At 38.2% G+C, this 22651-nt stretch overlaps 1 protein-coding gene across 15 annotated transcripts in view; it reads left to right on the plus strand.

Annotated features, from left to right (window-relative positions):
* The first annotated feature begins 226 nt into the window (after positions 1–226).
* The window catches only part of FMR1 (fragile X messenger ribonucleoprotein 1), a 38487-nt gene continuing 16062 nt past the window's right edge, over positions 227–22651 (plus strand). For 9 of the 15 annotated variants that reach the window (XM_059156969.1, XM_059156971.1, XM_059156970.1 and 6 more), the window contains exons 1-9: positions 426–583; positions 10899–10951; positions 14257–14350; positions 16935–17006; positions 17287–17435; positions 18398–18491; positions 18578–18694; positions 20899–21069; positions 21164–21242. In XM_059156969.1, coding sequence (XP_059012952.1) covers positions 533–583; positions 10899–10951; positions 14257–14350; positions 16935–17006; positions 17287–17435; positions 18398–18491; positions 18578–18694; positions 20899–21069; positions 21164–21242 — 880 coding nt within the window. In that variant the 5' untranslated portion in view covers positions 426–532. Of the gene's footprint in view, positions 584–10898; positions 10952–14256; positions 14351–16934; positions 17007–17286; positions 17436–18397; positions 18492–18577; positions 18695–20898; positions 21070–21163; positions 21243–22651 lie in introns of all 15 variants that reach the window. The other 6 variants (XM_059156979.1, XM_059156980.1, XM_059156981.1 and 3 more) reach the window with 4 other exon arrangements.

The raw sequence follows: 22651 nt of genomic DNA on the forward strand, positions 1-22651 counted from the left end.
AGCGGCTCGACTTCGGCCAGCCGGGCGACCTGTCACCGCCCTTCCCGCCTTCCCGCCCTCCACCGAGCCCGCGCACGCCGAGCCCGCGCGCCTTACGTTGGGCCCGGCCCCCAGCCGGTTTCCCAGTAGCACGCATGCGCGCGCTCCTGGGCCCGCGGGGAGAAAGAGGGCGGGGCCGAGGGGCCAAGCCCGCGGGGGGGAGGGGCGGTGTCGGTCACGTGACGCGGTTTCACTGTTTACACGCGGAGCGGCCAGAGCGTTCGGCCTCAGTCAGGCGTTCGGCTCCGTTTCGGTTTCACTTCCGGTGAGGGGCCGCCTCCGAGCGGGCGGTGAGCCGACGGCGAGCGCGGGTGGCGGCGGTGACGGCGGCGCCGCTGCCGGGGGGCGTGCGGGAGCGCGGCGGCGGCGGCGGCGGCGGCGGCGGCGGAGGAGGAGGAGGAGGAGGAGGAGGAGGAGGAGGCGGCTGGGCCTCTTGCGCCCGCAGCCCACCTCTCGGGGGCGGGCTCCCGGCGCGAGCTGGGCTTTCGAGAAGATGGAGGAGCTGGTGGTGGAAGTGCGGGGCTCCAATGGCGCTTTCTACAAGGTACTTGGCTTCAGGGCAGGCCCCATCTTCGCCCTTCTTTCCCTCCCTTTTCTTCTCGGCCTCGGCGGGAGGCAGGCCCGGGGCCCTCTTTCCAAGCGCCGCGCCCGGGGGCCAGGGTGCGCTCGTTGGGATGTTGTTAGGGAGAGAAGGACCGGACTTAGGGCCTGTAGGAAGCCCCTCGAGCCCCGCTGCTCTCCTTTGAGAGGCCCCGGCGCCTGTTGGTATGAAAGCGGGCAAGGAGAAAAAGGTGTCCTCTCGGGAGTCGAGGGAGAGCTGGGGATGGGCAAGGGCCGGCGGCAGGTACAAGATCCGGCGGGAATGGCCGGTATCCGCGCGAAGTGACGGCAACGGCTTCTTTCCCTTTCCTAAATAACCTCTCCCAGTGGGATCCAGGCCTGACGTGTGGGTAGTTGCTGAGTAGCGGGGGGCGCTTCCGTCGAGCCGCCTCCTGCCTTGCAGAGACGGTTTGAGATCTCCTTTGGCTTCTCTTTTCCGGTCCAGCGTTGGGACTTCGGAGAGCTCCTCGGTTCTGGGCAAGGGGTGTGGAGAAAGAGTAGTAAGAAGCTGTAGTCAGTTCCGAATCACAATGGCAACTGATATTTAGTGGCCTCTCTCACTGAATTTCAGAAGAGATTTTAGATCCAAAAGTTTCAGGAAGACCTTGACATAACCGAGCAGTGCATTAGAGAAGTTCTTAACCTTAAATATTCGCGGTCCCCCTCCCTTGTTATAAATGCGGCCAAATTCAGGAAGACGGATGCTTCAGCATCTGAAAACGTTATAGCAACTCTGGTACTTAAGGAAAACGTTCTTAACTCTCCAAAGGCCTGAATATATGCCGTGAAACTTAAGGAAATTAACGGAAAGTACATCATTACTAGAGAATTTTAAATCGTGAGTGGAAATAATTGTTTTGTGCTCCAAGTACTTGACTGTCTTCTCTGAATGTGTAATGTTGCGGTGGACGGTATTGAGGTTTTAAATAGACATGCATAGTGTTACGGTGGATTTTTCTTTTTTAAGTTACACCATTGCAGATCAACTAATATCTTAAATTTTCAAAAGGAGGTATAAAAATATTTTAATGTATCGGTCGTGCGTCTGTTGGTACGAACTTACTGTAGATTTACTGATCTATAAATTATCGCTTTCTCTTGAATGTTCCTCTGGAACTTCTGTAGGTAATATCCCATCTTAGTACAGTATTTGGGCAATACAAGATACACGTGGAAATTAGCTATTTCCGTTGTCCAACACAATTCTTAAATTTATTATAGCATAACTTAAACGTTTCAAACGAGACTCATTTGACAAAGGAAAAATTAACAATTGACTTCATGTGTGTGTTTATCAATTCTATGGAGATATTTGGAGATCAGCATATTTCATAAGTGTAAAATATGTAAACTGTTTCATACTTTTAGCTAAAAGAAAAAAACCTGCAACTATAAAAGGAAAAAAACCCAGCATTTATGTTCTTAAGTCTCACCAATATAAAATTGTTTCAGTAGACTGCAGGTAAAATTTTGGTTGCATTTATTTCAGTCATCCATAATAATTCCTACTAGTTAGTGTAGAATAATTTGGTTCCTAGATTGGCAGTTTTGCTCGCTAGGTTTGTGGTGCTAACTGTAATAAATATAAGCAGAGGTTAAAGATTGAGCAATATTCTAATTTGTCTGTGATATGTGCTTACATTGACACCACTCTTAATGTCTTTCGGTGGAATTTGCCTGCTATAAGAGGGCAAGTAGCAAGCATATAGTGGTCTTGAAGGATTTATTGTTCTCTTCCAACAACCTATGATTTTCTCTGGTGATATTGCTTGCAAACTGATTGGAATAGAATAAGAAATGCCCTCTGTTTTTGCTATTAATCCCCCATTTTAGTTGTTTTTTTTTTTTAAACGAATTTGCTTAATTCGAAGATGAATAAAAAGAATTCATTGTCCCTTAGTTCTTTGAGGAGAAAAGTGAAAATTGAATATTGATCAATATGTATTTTTAAGGAAACCTCAAATGGTCTGTGTTGGTAGAAAAATAGTTTCTATAATGAAAAGGTTTAAGTTTTTATAGGACTCATAGTATTGTTTTGAGTTATAAAGTAAAACAAAAAGTAAACTTGAGTTGCTTGTCTGGTAAAATGGGCAGAAAATATGGGAAATAGACCAATAAAAAATGAACTACTAGGAGTAATGTTCCATTTATGAAAGAAATAGGAACATGTTTCATTAGAGTGATAGAAAAGCCTTTAAAAAACTCTACTCAAATGACTTGAGTATTAGTGAATTTGACTTTGATTTGCCTAACAGAACCACCATATTGAAAGGGATGATTCTCCATCTTCTGAGCACATGGTTCAAGTTTACAATATAAACCGGATAGAGTATAGCTGGGCATGTTTGGATTCTTTCTCTGCAAAATATCTAAAGCTCAGGATTCAGAACTAACAGAACCATGAAACCTTAACCAAAGATCGGACGTCTCATTTCTGTTTTTCTCTCTGGTGTTTATTCTTTAAAATGTGGAAATTAGATTTAGTAGTTGTCAGAGCCACTACTTTTATGCTTAGCTATTTCCTTGACTTAGAAAAAGTTAGTTTTGTGTACAACTTAGAGTCTTATGTTATTTAAGACATGAAGACACTTGGGTAAACTTCACCAAATCTTTATAAAACATTTCCTAAACACATAATGTTGAGATAAGTTCTTTTTTCTAAGGGCATATGCCTGAAATAGTGTCATGTTTTGGGGTTTTGTTTGGTTGGTTGGTTTTGTTTTGATGTGTGTGTGTGTCCGTGTGTTCTTTTGGGGGGGGACTGAGTTTTGGTATATTGAGAATGGAAATGAATTTAATTTCAATTTTAAGTACAGAATATATGATTTTCTGATAAGAATGTACTGATCCTAGGATTTGGGTAGCAGTATGAAAATTACTAAAGATGGATAAATCATGTGTTGGAAACATAACACCTTTTTGTTTTCTGAAAATATAGTGACTGATAACCAATTCATTAATGCAATATGGTGTGAATATGCTAAATTGTATTCTTATTTTTAGATTTTCATTTGATATATCTTATGTTTTTAAGTTTGGTATCTGAGGACAGACTTTAACATGATGAGAAATATTATGGAACTAGCAGCTAACTATGACAAAATTTACAATCAGGAAGAATTTTTTTTATAGAACAAATCGTTTTTTATTTTTAAAGATTTTATTTATTTCTTTGACAGAGATCACAAGTAGGCAGAGAGGCAGGCAGAGAGAGAGAGAGGAGGAAGCAGGCTCCCGCTGAGCAGAGAGCCCGATGTGGGGCTTGATCCCAGGACCCTGGGATCATGACCAGAGCAGAAGGCAGAGGCCTTAACCCACTGAGCCCCCCAGGCTCCCCAGGAAGAAATATTTTTAAGGAAGACATTGGTGGCCTAGCATGTCATGTTAGTTACGTAGCCTGCTAGAAATCCATGTTTTACCACAAATAAACTTGGATAAGGCGTTATTCATGTTTTCTCTGAAGTCTCTAGATCTAACTTTGCATACAGGTGTTGTTACAGGTGTGTATTTCAAGCAAGTGAATGATTCAGGTTAACCACTTTTTTTTTTTTTTCTTCACCGAGTCTGACTTTTAATGTTTGGTGTCTTTGTGGAAGTATCATTTTTCCCCTTTTGAACATGCATTTTCCAACTTCATGGTCACACATTCTGAAAACCTCCAAATTATTAATTAAATACAAAATTGAGTGATATAATAATTGGGTTTCTGTTTCCTGTCCACTGTGGGAATTTGCTTCATGAGATGACTACAGTCAAGAACACGGTAACTGTTAAGAGGTACTGAGAGCTTTTTAGGTGCCAGGCACTATTCCAGACACTTGTACATCTCTGAATAATTTAATTCTCTACCACAATCCTGAGGTACTGTTATTCCCGTTTTATAGATGAGGATGAAGATTACAAAGAGATTGGGTAAGTGGCTTACTACTAAGTGTCAGAGCTAGTAAGGGACCTCAGATCTGGGATTGAGTTCAGATAGTCTGACTTCCTGAAATGATGAAAGTTAGCTTGAAGAAACGAGCTGGATTTGATTTCCTGCCCATTTTTAAAATTTCATTGTAACCTTCAATTTTGTTTTGTTTTTGTAACGCCTCCTTAGCATTCTTTAAGTACAGTTGCAAAGTGATGTTACCACTTTTTACTTTTGGAAACAAAGATGTCAGGACATACTCAGCTTATGTATCAACTTCCTTTCTATTAACTGTTGTAACTTGTTATTATTACTTGGTAATTCTTCACATGAATGCCCGCTAAAGAAAGAGAAAGCTGGAAATCTCCGACCTTGCTATGAAATTTGCTTTTGTTACATTGGAAGCACATAAGGACTGAAGTATTAAAAAGTTAGATTACAGGCACACAGGAAAGTTCTTACTATTCTCTCTCTACCTGTGTGTTGTCTTTGTGTCAGGATGAATCAAAAAGCATGCACTTTTCTCAGAATTTATGGTAAGTGCCCAAGTCAACTCAAGTATTCCTGGACCTTTGCTGTGGTTGAAAGGGTTGTTGATGAGGTTAATTGAAGTTAATTGGTGTTTTCCCTTTCCATTTTCACTCCTTTATATTGTTAGTGCCCACATACAAAGGTAACAAAGTGGTAACTCAGCTTTATATGTAAAGCCTTGGGTTTGAATTCTATACCCCTGTCCTCCAGAACTATGTGTTTTCTTTAGGAGGGAGTTTTTTGCAGTGTTCTACATTTTCTCTAAGGAGAATTATTGCCCTACATATATGTTGTCTTCAGTGATAATGTAGTAGTTGTTCTCAGTGGTGGTCAGGGCCTTACTTTGAAATTTTGTCTATACAATAAGCACTCATGTGACCAGTGACTCATTTGTGAATTTAAGCTAAGGAGTGTGAGATTGGGGGTAAGGGTGAGTAAGAGTTCACCCAAATAAGGATGGACTTCTTAGTTTCATCAATCCTTATAATGTAATGTTTGAATTGGATAACTCTAGTCATCACACATTTGGATAAGTACAGATTTGTAACTGCTTCTTTGATCTATTTGCCAGTAAGTTTGGGATCCCTTAATGACTTTTTGATTTCCTGCTTATTCCCCCAATGAGGAGCGTGTATCTGTCTTTAGCACTGAACTTTAGCACCTTTTTCAAACCCCAGGGATTTTCATCACATTTTTTTTCTTCTCAGAGTCTAAATAACCTTTCAGTATTTAGTATCTTTGAGGATACAGCCTTTTCTTTTTGTATCCCAATTTTTAAATCTTTTTTTAGTGTGCTTTTGTTAAGATGTAACTTTCTCAACTGCAAGACTATTTATGGTTCTGCCTCTTTTATAAAATACGCCCCTCTCTGCTTTACCTCTCATTTTATTTAGTGCCATCTATGTCTCAGGCGGGCATTGTAGCAGGTAATAGACCCTTAGAAGGCAGGTCCAGTTCCCCCATATCCATTTGTTACTTGTATTTGAGGAGTCTGAGGCACAGAGACCACTTGGGGAATTGAGTCTCCACGCTTATCTGGTAGAACCAAAAATTTGAGCCTATATCTCATTTACAGTAAAACTCTTAACTACGAGGTTTATGGACTCCTGTAAGATCCCTAGCTCTCATTCAATGAGGTGCAGCTCCCTTTGTGCATTCTATTACTCAGTCTGCCTTCTTTGGTAATCTCTCAGGAGTCCCCTGAATCTGTCTTCTCCCCAGAGGATCACCACAAAATGTAGTTTTCCAGGTTGGTGGCTGGTGGGGTGGTAGTGCTCTGGGGTTGTCCAGGGCACAGAGGAGTGTGGGGCTAAGGGAGGGGTGGCCAAAGAATGGTTATTGGGGAAAATAGGAGCAGCAGAAAAATGGGACCCTTGTTGGAAGTGAATGACAGTTTAGTAAAAAGGCCTTCGAAGTCAAAAGAGGCATCCTTGGTATGAGCGCAGGGCAGAATCAACCAGTAGTTTCTTTTATTTGGTGTGTTATAGCAGCAAGAAGGTATTACTTGCCTTCTGTATTTACTTAATATGCAAACAATGACTAAAAATGACTGATTTTGGAATAGTCCTGTGAACATCCACATACAGATAAGCCTCATTAACCTGAAGGCCATGGGCTAGTAGGCTGTGATGATTATTCAAACCATTTTTGACACTCTACATCCGGACTGCCTTGGAAGCCTTTGAAAGCTTTTGTTGTTAATAGTCACAACAGTTGCAGACTTTCCTCCTTTGAGGGAATATTTGATTTTAGGAACTAGGCAGATGTGGTGAATGAGTATGATTAAACTGTGCAATAACTTTGTGTCAAAGAGAGAAAAATAAAAATACAGCAATAATGAGACAATGAGACTGACTTTTAGAATACTTTTAAGGTGGGTTTGAAAACAGTCCCCAACATTTGTAAATGCTTTATTAATTAATCAACTAATTACTAATTAGTTGATTAATTATAGAGGGAGAGAGAGAAAAAGAGAACCCTAAGCAGGCTCTATGCCCAGTGCAGAGCCCAAGGTGGGGCTGGATCTCACAACCCCGAGATCATGATCTGAGCCAAAACCAAAAGTCAGACGCTTAACCAGCTGAGCCACCCAGGTGCCCCTGTAAATGTTTTAAATCCCTTCCATCCAATGGAATTTTCTGCAGTGTTGGAAATGGTCTCTACCGGTGTTGTTCACTAAGTAGACACTAAGCTATGTGTGGCAGTTGAGCATCTGAAATGTGGTGAGTGTAACTGGAAGACTGATTTTTTATTTAATTGTAACTACTTTAAATATGGTCACATACGACCAGTGTCTGCTATGGTAGACAGAATAGTTTTAGACAAGGGCAATAGTACTGTAAAGATACCTGATTAAGCGAGAACAGTTCCTCACTCAGCTATAACAAAGTTCTCTTAACTGACTAAAGGACTTAACGTTTTCAGTGTAATATACAGTATGGAGCTAATGTTAATTATAGCCAAGTAATACAAACATAAAACTTCAGACAAGAATGAAAACAGAAGCAGTGGGCCTTCTTGGTAAAGAATGGATCACCTCCTAATAGGAGTCTTGATTTTCATCCTTGATGGACTGACTCCCTTCCCTCACAAGCAGATGTTAATTTGGTATTAGCTACCAAGTAAAAGAGGAGGGAAAAACGGGGTGGGGAGTCCTGTTATTCCCATTCTTCATAATTTGTGGGGCTCTATAAAACTAAGAGTAACCAATTCCTGTAACTTTAACTCAAAATCAAGCCTTTCTGTTGGTGAAGTAATAGGAAAACGACCCCTTAAATTCTTGGGCCATGCACCGTTATGAAATTTAGTATATTCTGAAACATCATGGTTGGTATTAAGCTAGAGTTTTCAAAAGCTGCTGAAGAAAGTAGTCATGATTTAAATACAGCTGAGGAAAAATAAGGGAAAGTGATGGGAAGAAAATATTAATTCCCCCTAAGCCAACATCTAGAGAAATATATATACATATTTAACTTAGAAATAATAATTTAGCCATGCTGGGCACAGCAGAACACTTGGATTCCATTATAGTCCACCTTGATCTTATAAGGAAACTTCTTTTTTTTTTAAGCATAGCTTTTCTTTCATTCTTTTAAGCATAATTGCAGAAGATTGATGTGTCTGTTTTTGTAGTTTCTATATAAATATTTTCTAAGGCCCTGCCTCACCTGATTATTTTTCTTAGGAGCAGCTAATTAATATTTGACTGATAAGTTTTAATTTTATAGTTGAAGAAGTTTAAGGGTTTTTTTTTTTAAGATTTTTATTTATTTATCAGAGAGAGAGGGGGAGAGAGCGAGCACAAGCAGACAGAATGGCAGGCAGAGGCAGAGGGAGAAGCAGGCTCCCTGCTGAGCAGAGAGCCCAATGTGGGGACTCGATTCCAGGACGCTGGGATCATGACCTGAGCCGAAGGCAGCTGCTTAACCAACTGAGCCACCCAGGCGTCCCAGTGTAAGGGTTTTTTTTTAAAAATACTTTCACTTCAAGTCTTTCAGGATGTTTACCAAGACATTTGCATTGTATCGATTGTTTATAGTTCTAGCTCTTACTTTTTGGTCTCATGCATTTTCAGTTGATTTTTGTATATGGTCTGAGATAAGGATCAAACATGTATTTTTTTGCATATGGATATGCAGTTGTCTCCGGGCACCATTTGATAAAAACACTGTTCTTTTTCACATTGAATTGTGTTGGCTTCTTTGTTCACAAAGGATTTATTTCTACCAGACCCTAAGTTGTTTCTCCAGGTCAGAGCCTTTGTTCCTGACCTTCCCACCCCTTAGACCTGGTAGGCCTCCTGTATCCTCCACTCCCTTTTTTTTTCTTTTTTTTTAAAGATTTTATTTATGTATTTGACAGACAGAGATCACAAGTAGGCAGAGAGGCAGCAGAGAGAGAGAGGAGAAAGCAGGCTCCCCGCTGAGCAGAGAGCCCGATGCGGGGCTCGATCCCAGGACCCTGAGATCATGACCTGAGCCAAAGACAGAGGCTCAACCCACTGAGCCACGCAGGTGCCCCCTCCACTCCCTTTTGTGTGGCTAATTCTTCCCCAGCCTTCAAAGTTTGGTAAGGAAACTCACCTTCTTCACTTTGTCTTCCTTGATAAATGGAACATACATACCCCTCACACACATGCAGTCTTTCCTCTAAGGATAGAATAGGAGTCCCTTAGGCAATGGTTCATTTAATAACTACTCATTGAGTTCTTAGTAGTCACTCTGAAGTCTAAAAGTAAATAAAATAAGACCTTAGGGAACTTTACTCTTAGTGGGGAAAATGGTAATAATAATACAGTGGGGTAAGTTTATTGTAGGGATAAGCACAGGATGTGCTATAAGAATGCAGAGGACGGAATTTAACCTAGTCTGGGTTTTCCCATAGGTGGTGACATCTGAATTGAAACCTATAGACTAGAGGTAGCTAGATGAAAAGAGGGGAAGCACAATGGGAAAGAAGGAACAGCATTTAGGGAGAGAGGCCCAAGTAGTTTAGCACGGGGATCCCTGCCTCCAGGGATGTGAAAGATGAAGCTTGGAGAGGTGAGGGGTGGGGCTAGGTCATGAAGGGCCTTTTACAGCCAGAAAAGGAGCTTGGCCATAATCCCACAGGCAGGGAGAAACCAAGGAAGGAGAGAAACATGTACAGAACAAATTTGAGTAAGAAGCTTAAATCTCTCAAGCCATTTTAAAATGAATTAAGATATAAAGCCTCTTGGGTTTCCTTATGTTTTATCCTACTCCTCTAATTGTCAAAACAAAAACAAAACCTCCTTTCCTGCACCTATTAAAAACTTAATTTTATAGAATTACGGACAGCATGCTGCCTAAAGAATTCTTGATAATTAGTTAGCTATTACTTTAGTTATGTCATTTTATAGAATTACGGACGGCATGCTGCTTAAAGAATTCTTGATAATTAGTTAGCTATTACTTTTGTTATGTCTTTCTGCAGATTACTAGCAATTGCGTCATCAGATTTAGAAGATTTAAACCTCTACTTTGTATTACTGTTTTTTTCCTCCAAGTGCCTATGAGATTGAGAATTTAATTAAACTCTGGTAATTGGACATTTTAGTGGTATTAGCAGCATATTGTCGTTAAGGAAAATTTAGTGTGCTTGTATATTCCTAAACTTGAGATTATATTTAGTCATTTACTGTGGTATTCTCCTAAAATTTTATCAAGGAGAGGAAGATAAGTTTTAACAGATCCATACTGATTGGCATGTGGCACATGGAACAGATTTCTTTGTTTTCAATAATTCTAGCCTAAAGTGCACCTCCAGGTTTGTACTCAACACCTGCATTGTAATTTTCAATTATTTAGCCCTCTCACTCTTTCATTAGATGCTGAACTCTGGAGCATTTTCTTTCACATTTTGTTTTAACTAGTCCATATTCCCAGGGCCTTACACATAGTAGGTGGCCAGATACAGATGTGATCCATGAATGAGTCATCCTCATAAACTAACAAACTTTCATTTGAAGCTCCATTTTTTTCTTTTTTTTTTTTTTAAAAAGATTTTATTTATTTATCAGAGAGAGAGAGGGAGAGAGAGCGAGCACAGGCAGACAGAATGGCAGGCAGAGGCAGAGGGAGAAGCAGGCTCCCTGCCAAGGAAGGAGCCCGATGTGGGACTGGATCCCAGGACGCTGGGATCATGACCTGAGCCAAAGGCAGCCGCTTAACCAACTGAGCCACCCAGGCGTCCCATGAAGCTCCATTTTTTTCTTAAACAGGAATGTTTGGTATCTCTATAAAATTTAAATAAAAACGTGATCTTTAAGCTTAGAAGTTAACCGGTGTTTTTCTTACAGGCATTTGTAAAGGATGTTCATGAAGATTCAATAACAGTTGCATTTGAAAACAAGTAAGTGTCTTGATATAATTGTAATGTTCAGGTTCTGTACTATTTTATACTAATTGTTCTTTTTACTAGTTGAAAAAAATTCAAGTCTAGTTTGAGTGTTTTTCAGGAGTGGATCTTCATGTTACTGACAAGGAAGTTCCTGAAAAACTAAGTATTAAAACCAATGGAATGACTCTTCCCGCTAATGGCCTTAGAGATCCCTTTCATTTAACCTTGATCCCTACATCGCAATCCCCTTGAATGTGAAGAAAAAAACAGATTCTTCTGTATTAATAACTGAGAGTTTGGATAGAAATATTTGTAATTGTTACAAGGTGAAAATGAATGGATTCATGGGTATTGGTAGAATTAATGTGGGTTTTATAATGTTAAATCTAAAATTGATGGTTTTAGTTGTCTAGTACATTTTATCAGGAATAATCATATTTACTTATTAGCTTATTTTATATCTGCTTTGTGTATTTATAATCAGTAATAGCAGTAACCAACTTTCGTGCTAGAAGAGTAAATAGAAATACTTGTAAGCCTAGGAACATTAGCTACATGAAGACATAAGTGGTATAGATGTTAGTATTTTATCAGGAGAGACAAATCTGTTGACTAAATTTTTTGAGTAGTAATAAAGGCTATTTTCAGAGTAGCCATTCAAGATGCTAAAGTACATATGAACTCCTTAGCCAAAGTGTCGATGTCATGATGTTAATATTATATTGAACTCTGAAGAATGGTCAACAATTATGTTTTGGATTTTGTGTACCAAGAGAATTTGATGGTATCCCAAAAGCTGGTTGCAAATCCTATAGAGAAAAGAAATAGCTTAGTAGTTGCTTAGGGCTGGAGGGGGGATAGGGAGTCATAACAAGGACACGGGATTGCCTTTTGAGGTGATGAAAATGTTCTAAAATTGACTGGTAATGGTTGCACCTATCTGTTAATATACTTAATACCATTGAATTATACATAGACAAGTGGTTGGATTATATGGTACATGAATTGTATCAGTAAATTTGTTGAAATATAGTATCTGGCCCAGGCATACTATAATTTGACTGTTAGCAGATTCTTTTAGCTACCAAGAGGACACAGTAGTAGTACTCTTGGATGCCTGCAACACATTTAGGGAACAGAGATAAAAGGATTTAGAATACCCAATCCTGTTCTCAGCTCTAGACTAATCTCAGTCCAGAATACAAGCATGAATAATAGAATAACTTTTTATGAATGCATAGAGCCAAAGTTTCCAGAATTGGCCTCTGCTGGTTCAGCTCTTCATGGATTTGCATGGTTATATACTAGATAGCAACATCACACTTTTAACAGAAGAACCTTTGATAACTTGAGAGTAGTTTTTTCCTTAGTAATTTACTCTTAACCTGCTTGCTCCCATCACTAGATAAACACTGCTTCCCACATAGGAAGAGTTATCTTTATTTGCCACTCTTTTAATTTCTCCTATAGTCTTTAATCTAAAGTGTTAAGCAAACACTCATTTCCTCCATGCATTTAAGAATGTGTCTGCTTAATACACTGACTTATAAGATTAGTTCTCTTGGTTTTCAGTCAGATTTCTACTATAAACCTAAAGTTATTCTACATTTGGACCTCCTAATTCTCTTCTGTTCTGTAGCTACATAAAACTTTTTCTTCAAGATGTCATCCTGGGAATTTGAAACAAATGAACTGTTTTCCCTGTGTTCATGGAGTATATTTGAGATTCAACATTGGATTTGAGCACATCACTAGTGTATGATAGGTCTCTACCAAAGTGGTCTCTGCCCTTCCTTGGGTGTTTCCTTTTTGTTTTTCTGTTAAAAAAAAATTTATAGAACTTCAGACTATATTTACCCTTTCTTTCCTTTCAGTCATAAAGCAATTCCTATTACTGTAACACCAGCTTATTTTAGATGCGATGTTTTTACCTCCCATATTTCACATTTTTGAGGAAAGAATTTGTATTTTCATCTCTGTACACTTAAAATTCTTCCTTTGGAACTCAGAAAATTATATTATGTATTATTATGTTTTCCAGTCACCTTTAGCAATGAATTTGTGACTTGTTAAAAGTTATTAATTTTCAGTAAATATAAAAAGGCTTTTCTGAAGTAAAGACAGTGTTTTCTAAAGCTTCATAGTTTTCAAATTGTGTAATTCAGAGAAAGGGTTCAGTCTAATATAAACCTAATTAGATTTCCACAGATTCTGACTTAATTACCTACCCTCCTACCTTATATATGGCTCTTCTTAAAAAAAAAAAATTAGGGGCTTCTGGATGGCTCAGTTGGTTAAGCATCTGACTCTTGCTTTCACCTCAAGTCATGATCTTGGGGTCCTGAGATTGAGCACCGAGTAAGGCTCTGTATCAGTGGGAAATCTGCTTGAGATTCTTTCCCTCTTCTTCCCTCTCTGTCATCCCTTCTCCACGTACCCCCTCATGCTTGCTCTCAAATAAATAAATAAAATATTTCTTTAAAAAAATTAGCACTTAGTAGGATTTTACTAAAGAAAGCTCTTTGGGAAAAAAACCCAGAAGTGACTGCTTCAGCAGTTGAATCTTCCAGTGTTTTTGCAAAGTTTGTCTTTTAATATTTTATATCATTTTGCACATAAAAGAATAATTTGGTGTTTTTCAAAATTGTTCCATATCGTTTTAAATTTAAAAACATAGGCAACTTACCAAACTCCTGTAGGCTGTCTCCATCGGGTTTCTGTGGTTTAGCAGACCCCACCAGGTCATGCTGATCAGCAGCCAACTACCCGTGGCAAGAATTGACCACCTCGTGGGATCTTAAATTTAAAGGGGGAAAAGTGAGTTGTGAATTCCCGATGTGCTGGCTGCCCCATTTTGCTTGGGAATTAAGAGGGCATTTAGGACCAGTTTCTGTGGTCCTTAGAATGTGGTTCAAATTTCTTTGCAAGTAGAAGTATGGTGATGATGTTACTAACACTTACTGATACTAACATTTAATTTAAGCATCAGAGGAAATTGCTGTTGGTACCTTGCATTTAGCACTCTTAGAGGTTGAAATTACTGAAAGACTTGTTTGGAAAATTGTAATGTTGATCTATTGTGTTGAGAGGAATATTCCAAATAGAACTACAGGGCTGCTATGCTGCATGCAGACTTTGTTGAAATGTTTCTGCATTGCTATTATGCCCCACTCAGCAAAACACTGACCGTTTTAAAAGCATTTGCTTCTTTAAACTGGAAAAACAGAAGGTCACACTTAACCAAGAGTTGATGGCACTGTGGTCACTGTTTCCATCAAACCAGAAAGCATGTTAATTATGTATTTGCTTATTTGCAGCTGGCAGCCAGAGAGGCAGATTCCCTTTCATGATGTGAGATTCCCACCACCTGTAGGTTATAATAAAGATATAAATGAAAGTGATGAAGTTGAGGTAAGTTTCCCCTGCCCTCAAGTTACTAAGCACTGAAGGAGGGAGCATTTAATTTGTGCCTTTTGTACCTGTTGTCTTTAACACTGCTTAAACTACCTTGAAAATTATAGCCATGATGGACGTGTGCTTTTGATTGAGCCATCTTAATAATGATCTGATATACTACATAATGCTTAAATGGGGCTGCCTGAGAAGCACTGAGGGTGCATCTTTGAAAGTCACTGCTAATTTCCTTTGTCTGCTGGGAAATTCCTTTTGCCCTTTCCTTCAATCTTTCAATCTTTATTTGAATAATGTATTGTTAGCTTACAAGTTTGTCTTCATTTTAAGCAAAATGGATTAGGAGAATTAGTCTTACAAAGAAGAAGAAATAATGCCTTGTGATAGAGCAGCATTCTAGAATTTCTTTAGCAACAAATCCTTCTGGTGTATTATTAAAAACCCATCTATGTGTTTTAACACAAGCACATATAGGGAAAACCTCTTTTTTACTGGGCATGCTGTGAACCACCTGCCCCATGTGCCATTGATGTTTTTGACCAAAATGTGTTGTAGAGATAAAACACAGTAACAAAAACGTTGTGTTCATAATTTCTCTAGCTACTGAAAATTGTTTTGGGACTTAAAGCACTTGGAGTCTGCTTTATGTTGTAGTTGGTCTGTATAGTATCCTCTCCTGCCTCTCCTTTCAAACCATTTTAAGTTGCTTCTCTTCTTTATCCACAATGTCTTGTTAATAGTTGCAATGTCATGAAGGAAGTTGCAATGCGGTATGAAGGAAGCAGCTAAGCAGACATTTATATACAGATAGGGTAAAGCTCACTAGGTCCTTGAATTCTTACTTCCTGTGGTTGCTAGAGTACAGATGGTACAGTGAACCAGAAGAGTCCTCTGCCTTTGGTGAGGTCACATTCTTGTCAGGGTATCTAACATGGTAGATGGAATAAAAAAGTGAGAGGATGTAAGGTGATTAGGGGCTGGAGTACTATTCTAGAGAAATACTCAGGGAAGGTCTCTGAATGTCCAGGCCTGTGTTCGTCTGTCTTCTAAAGTGGAGTAGAAAAAGTACTATGTAATTACCAGAAATGTACTCAGTACCTACTAGGTATAAGGGACTGGGCTTGGTGTTGTGAGGGATCCTATTAGGAAACAAAAACATTGTCTACATTTAAGGACCATTAGTTGTCCACTACCCCAGGAGACTCCAAGCTTCCTGAAGGCAAGGACATTTGGTCTGTATGTTAGAAACGCTCTAATAATGTTGGGGTGGGCAATGCAGATGTTTTTTTCCAACTGAGTCACATGACAGGTGGTAGCCAATGAGATGCTGTTGCTAGAGTGGTCTTACTATATTGCTTCACAGTGATACATAACGGAGGTTATTGCTCTAGGTAGAGTTGAAAGGTCTGGGTGGTGGCAAGAGGGAAAGGTAGGTTAAATTAAGTTGTATTAGTCACTGTATTGTATAACCATTAACTTAGGTTGTAAAAAGGGACACAAGACACTGGGTCTTCTGGTGTGTCTGTATCAGGAATGCTCATAATAGTGATGGATTAAGGGAACTTTTCCCCCAACTTAATCACATGACATGTGGGGGACCAGTGAGGTCCTGTTGCTAGGACGACCTCACTGTATTACATAACAATTAACTGAGGTTATTTCCCTGGCTAGAGCAGAATTGAGAATAAGTGATAGGACAAGAGAGAAAGGTAGGTTAAGCTATGTTTAGTCACTATGTAACTTCAGTTGTAAAAGGGAGACAAGAATTGGAGCCTTGAGTTACTCATCAGCCTTAGGCTCTGAGCTCTATCTCCTCTCCTCCCTGCTTTCTGTTTCTGAGTATTTCTGTCTGTCTCTCCATATATACTATGCCATCTCTTTTCCCATTATCCTTGATTTGCTGGTGTCTTCACAAAAGGTTCCGTGCTGCACGTTGTAAGTGGACTTTAACGTGGTCACCAGAGAGATCAGTTAGAAGAAATGATCCAGTGTGCGAGAGCAGGAAGGTTGTATCCAGAGGATTGCCAGCCTATAGTTGTCCATTTTAGTGGAGTGAGAAAGGGGACAGGAGACCAGGGAGTGACCAAGGATTTGTTTATTTAGGCACCAGGAGACATGAATGCCAGAGTGGTATCCTTAGTGGGTTCAAGTGGTCAGCGGCCCTTACCCCTTTAGTTACCAGGCAGTAGGCCAGGTCAATAACTTCCAGTCAGTTATTTACCTACCAGAGTAAAACAAAAATAAGCTTATACAGTTTTAGATACATTTTCATAGTTGACAGAGTATCCAAGGCAAGTATGCCCAGGTTTATGAGCAATCTGCTTTTCTTGAGCATTCATATGCAGGGGACTGATTATTATTGATCTGAAACAGAAAATAGGAAGGTGCTTTGTTCAGGGCTCTCCCAGGTAATCAAGTAGTTTCTGATTATGTATCTGTAGTGTTGCAGTCTGCTTTAAGGCATATAGCATACGGGTTTGCAAGACACCTGGCTCATTTTAAGAATTTTCTTCAATGTCTGATAATCTATAGATTTCTGAATGATGCTAATTATGAAATAATCTATGTTGTAATTTTTGTGTAGGTTTATTCCAGAGCAAATGAAAAAGAGCCTTGCTGTTGGTGGTTAGCTAAAGTGAGGATGATAAAGGGTGAGGTAGGAAACTGCATATTTAAAAATTTTTGTACTGTTTGCCTTTTCTAAACCCAGGTATTAACATTTCAGTGTGGATTTCTATTTTAAATTAATATCTGACTTGAGTCATTTTATTAAAATGTTTTCTCTACGTGTTCAGTATGTTTTGTGTATTTTAGTTAATTGATCAAATAGAGTTTTTTCTTCCTTCTAGAGAACTTAAAAATAACTGTATAGGTAGAGCTTATTGTTCTTAATTTAAAAACTATGACCAGGAATGACTTTTATCTGTTTCTATCAGTTTTATGTGATAGAATATGCAGCATGTGATGCTACTTACAATGAAATTGTCACAATTGAACGTCTGAGATCAGTTAATCCCAACAAACCTGCCACGAAAGATACTTTCCATAAAATCAAACTGGACGTGCCAGAAGACTTAAGACAAATGTAAGTTAATATGCAAGAAATGCTGAGAACTTACAGGTGATAGGCAGTTAATTTAAAAGAATATAAATTTTAAAATAATATCAATTTTCAAATTCAACGAACTTTGGCAAAAATGGTTTGCAAAAGTAGTGCAGAAATAAACTTCGTTCATAGAATTTTGAAATTTTGAAAAATGACTAGTGTAGATCTTAATATCCCCAGATAAATATGTAATGAGTAGAGTAAAGAAGCTTCCAAAGGTTGTCTCAGTCTTATAATCCCTGGGCTGGAGTTATGCTTAAAGATTCTTTTAGGTGAGAAATTCCTTTTTAAAGGTTTCCTAAGGGGGGCTGTAATGAGTTTGCTTTGGATGTGTCACACTTTAGATAAACATTAACTTGAAATTCAAAGTGCATAGAAATCCTGCTTTTTCAAGTGATTACATATATGTGTAAATTTTTGTGCTTTCTGATTCATATACATTTCCTTCTTTCCCTTAAATTGGTCCGCAGTTTTTCTGTGAAAAGGAGCAGCAGAATAAAACTAGGTAACATGTAGCTATCCCCAAAAGTTTTCAACAGTTAAGAAAATTACTAATCATATGTACCTGAAATAAGGAAGATTCAGAGGAGAGTGACTGTCCTAAAAATGCCACCTTTGGTAGTCTATGACCACTAGCGATCCCTTAAAAGCATAACTAGTTTTTTCGTTTCTCTGTAATCTCAGATGTTTGATTTGGCTGAGTATGACAGAGGTGGACAGCAAAGGAACCTTTCTCTGTAATCAAATACTTGAGTGGGCTAAAAGTATTTCAGGGATGTCCAGCAAAGGAACTAAACTTTTAAACAGAAACAGCTTTTTTTGTGTATCATGTTTAGTATGAAATCATACTTCTACTAAGTATAAGTCTCTGCATAGACTTAATGCCAGTAGTTCGCAATCATTCATCTTAATTTCACAGTGGATATTCTTTTTATTTCTAGGTGTGCCAAAGAATCGGCACATAAGGACTTTAAAAAGGCAGTTGGTGCCTTTTCTGTAACTTACGATCCAGAGAATTATCAGCTTGTCATTTTGGTGAGTGATTTTGACTTGTCTCTTTTGATGTACTTCATTTGGAGTATTTAGTTTGATAATAATAGTGTTAATTTAAATATCCTTAGTCTATCAATGAAGTCACCTCGAAACGAGCACACATGTTAATTGACATGCACTTTCGGAGTCTGCGCACTAAGCTGTCTCTGATACTGAGAAATGAAGAAGCCAGTAAGCAGCTAGAGGTATGTGGCTTTCCCTAGTGCTGCTTGTAAGGCTATCTAGAAATGGTAACTGTGGAGTTTCAAAACTTGAATATGGGCAGGTTGTCCTTTATTTACTGTGTCTTAGCAATTCCCTATATTTTATATTTTGAAAAATTAAATTATATAGCGCCTAATCATATTAAAGTTTTTCATGGCTAAGGTTTCAGAATTAACCAGCAGTTGATTATATTAAGGAACTTCTGGTCAACTCACTTTTTCTGGAAGTTCATCAAAGCTGTTAATAAAATGAGGCAATGCTTCTTCCATATAACATGTTGTCATTTAAGTACTAGAGAGTATTTAAGTATCTAATCATATTCCTTTCATTATGTATGTTTATCTCTGTTTAAAAGGGTATAGAACTTCTTCATTCTAATTGGTTGTCACTCTTTAAAACTCCTGTCTTCAGATTCCTGCCAGAGGCTATTTCCCTAACTTACTATTTCGTCTCTTCAGGTGCATTTTATCTACTTTTATTAATCTTCCAGTAATTTCCATCACCATACATTTATTTTCATTGTTAACTGTCTAGTACTTCCATCCATAACCATAGAAACTAAATGGATTTTAATGTCCCAACTCAAAGGTATTACTGTCAGATTCCAGAGTTCTTCATCATTATTCATTTCATAGAGGGAAAACACCATGCAGATGAAATAATAAAGAAAAAAAAAGTTCCAAATTGCATATTAAGAGAGAAGGTAGTCAAGGCTTTAGTCTCATAAAACCCTATGAAACTTGCCACCTTCCCACTTGATGTGTGATTGCTGAACTCTCAGCAAGAGAGAAGACACTCATCTTGTTTTGTTACTGTTTTCCTTATGGCCATGGAGGTCTGTTTAAATGGTTTTTACTCTCATTCTTTCTTGATGTCCCTATGTTCACACATTTGTGGTTTCTTTAGCAATTCTTTCATAACTTTCAGGCCTGAACAGCCTCCTTACTGTCATTGTGAGTATTATGGAAAATATACCCATGCCTCTTCTTAAACATCTAATACTTCTTAAATGATCTGTTATGGTACCTTTGGTTTACCATTTATCAGTGAATTATCAGTGAAAAGAATAAACCAGGTGAATGAACCAGGATTCAAAAAACAAGACTTCTTGAAAAATCCTAGGAATATTTCATACATTTTGTTACTCTTATCTACAAAATGGTTATTAGACTTTTTAAAATTGTTTACAGTAGTTAACACTCATACATTCCAGTTAGTCGGTATGTTGAAGACTGAGAAACTAGTGTGCATGCCTATCTTTCCTCACTACTAATATTAAAGAGATCCACATATTCAGATAAGAAATTTCCATTTTCAACATGAGCCACTAATATGTTTGGTTTTCATTTATGGCATGCTAGAACAAAACATTAAATTTTGATAATGCTGTTTAAAGAGAGAGCAATTATCCACAAGTTTGGGGTGTTGACTGTAACATATTTCAGTCATTACTGAATATTTGAAAGAATTCATCATACTTGTGGATCCAGATCACAAGGTCTTACAGACTCTCATATTAGGTTCCAGGTGCATATGCAAGATAAGATGTAAATCTTTGGCATTCTATAATCATTTGATTTCATGACTGCACCAACAATTTTTATGATTCCATTCCTCAGGTTGGGGAGGTGGGAGAAGGAAAGTATTTTAATATCTCCACTTCATGAGAGGGATGGATATCTAGACCACAATATCTAATGATAAGTTAAATAAATGGAGCAGTTTCCAGAAGAAAACTGAAAAAAATGTATATGTACTGATATCCTTTAATAAAAATGAAGTGAATTCAATTTTCTATAAAGATGGTATTTAAATTTTTTTTTTTTTTTTTTTTTTTTACTTAAATAACATTGAGTCTGTCAGATCCGGTGGGCTGGTTTTTATTTGAGAACCTTTTATCTGCTTAATACTACGTTATTGATGTTATTGGTTACCTACGGCAGCCTTGAAAATAGGTTGACGAGAAGCCCTTTCCTATTAACAAATATATCAGATGGTATAGACCTTCAGTAACCTAAAAAGTGCTTATGCTGTGGGAGGTGTTTTCTAAAATCTTTTAGTTTACAATTGAAACTAATTTATAGGCCCCTGATACATAGGGTCAAGATTATTTATATGGCTGACCTAAATATAGTTGCCTTGATAGTTGATAAAGCATATTAATCAGACGTGCATTTTTCTTCAGAGTTCAAGGCAGCTTGCCTCAAGGTTTCATGAACAATTTATCGTACGAGAAGATCTGATGGGTCTAGCTATTGGTACTCATGGTGCTAATATTCAGCAAGCTAGAAAAGTACCTGGGGTCACTGCTATCGATCTAGATGAAGACACCTGCACATTTCATATTTATGGAGAGGTAAATATTTTACTATGTAGTTTTTTTCTAAAATAACAAAGAGTATTTCATAAGGCTCATCTTTTATCTTAAATCTTTTCCCCTTTGTTGTTAGGATCAGGATGCAGTGAAAAAGGCTAGAAGCTTTCTTGAATTTGCTGAAGATGTCATACAAGTTCCAAGGAACTTGGTCGGTGAGTCAGAAATTACTGTTGACATGCACTACAAACACACCAATTAGGGAAATAGTTCAGTTATTCTGCTAGAATTCCATGTTCACTCACTTGGAGAGTCATTTAATTGAAGCTTAATCTTTGAAATATGGTCTGTTGTTACAGTATACAGAAAATATTTGACAAATATGATACTCAAAAATTAGAAGGTATACAGAAGACACTGCTTTCCTAGTTCAAACCTGTTAGAGCCTAGAAGAATAAATTTTGTACAGCCTCTTCAGTGTGTAGTTTCTGTGTCTTAAAATTAAACATTTTTTCAAGGGACACCTGAATGGCTTAGTGAGTTAGGCATCCAACTCTTGATTTCGACTCAGGTCATGAACTAAACGTCGTGAGATCGAGGTCCCATGCCAGGCTCTGTGCTCAGCGGGGAGTCTGCTTGTCTCCCCCTCTTTCTGTCTCCCCCGCTCACACTCCTGTGTGCTCTCTCTCTGTCGAATAAATAAATCTTCAGGGACGTCTGAGTGGTTCACTCGGTTAAGCATCCAAACTCTTGGTCTCAGCTCATTTATTTGGTGACCTTGGAGTTGTGGGATTGAGCCCTACATTGGGCTCTGTGCGCTGTACAGAATCTGCTTGGGAATCTCTCCCTCTGCCCTTACCCCCTGTGTATTCTCTCTCTCTTAAGTAAATAAATCTTAAAAAAAAAAGATCTTAAACCATTTTTTTTTCCAAGATGAATGACATTTGAGGGCTTTATAATATGGAGGATATTTGTATTTATTTGATCTCTCTGATGGGACTATAAAATGATAGCATTCTGAATTATCTCTGAATTGAGAATCTGAATGTAGGTTACTTAAATCTAATGAGTTGCAAAGCTAAAAGTAACTCTGAATGTCTCTGGGGATTTTTGCAACACCAGTGGTAGTTCTTCATTTTGACTTAGAATACTTCTGTTTCATTACTATCATCATCACAGGTACCAGCAAATACCAGAAACTCTCTACCAATATTCTCAAATGCTGAAGATCTCTTTAGCAGAACATACCAAGCCAGTTGCAGGTTTTTGGTTGTGTTTTTTTTTTTTTTTAATCAAGAATACTACCTATGTCTTTATACATAAAATTGGGACATAGTGCCTATACATTTTTAATTTACTGAACTTGAAACCACAACTGATTATAAAAAGTAATGCATGCCCTTTGCAAAGTTTAAAGAACAAGAAAATAAGAACTTCTATGCATTTTGTTCCCATAGTTTCAGTCCTGCTTAGCCTGCTTTAATTTTTTGTCAGCATAGAATTAATAAACATCTTCCTGTGCCATTAAAAACACTTGGAATAATATTTTTCTCTTGAATAAAATTAGTTCAAGGGTAAATACCAGTGAAGTTAATGCAGAATTATTCATTCAGCTGTGTTGTAC

The sequence above is a fragment of the Mustela lutreola genome, chromosome X (assembly GCF_030435805.1).
Source record: "Mustela lutreola isolate mMusLut2 chromosome X, mMusLut2.pri, whole genome shotgun sequence".
In the NCBI taxonomy this organism is placed as follows: Eukaryota; Metazoa; Chordata; class Mammalia; order Carnivora; family Mustelidae; genus Mustela; species Mustela lutreola.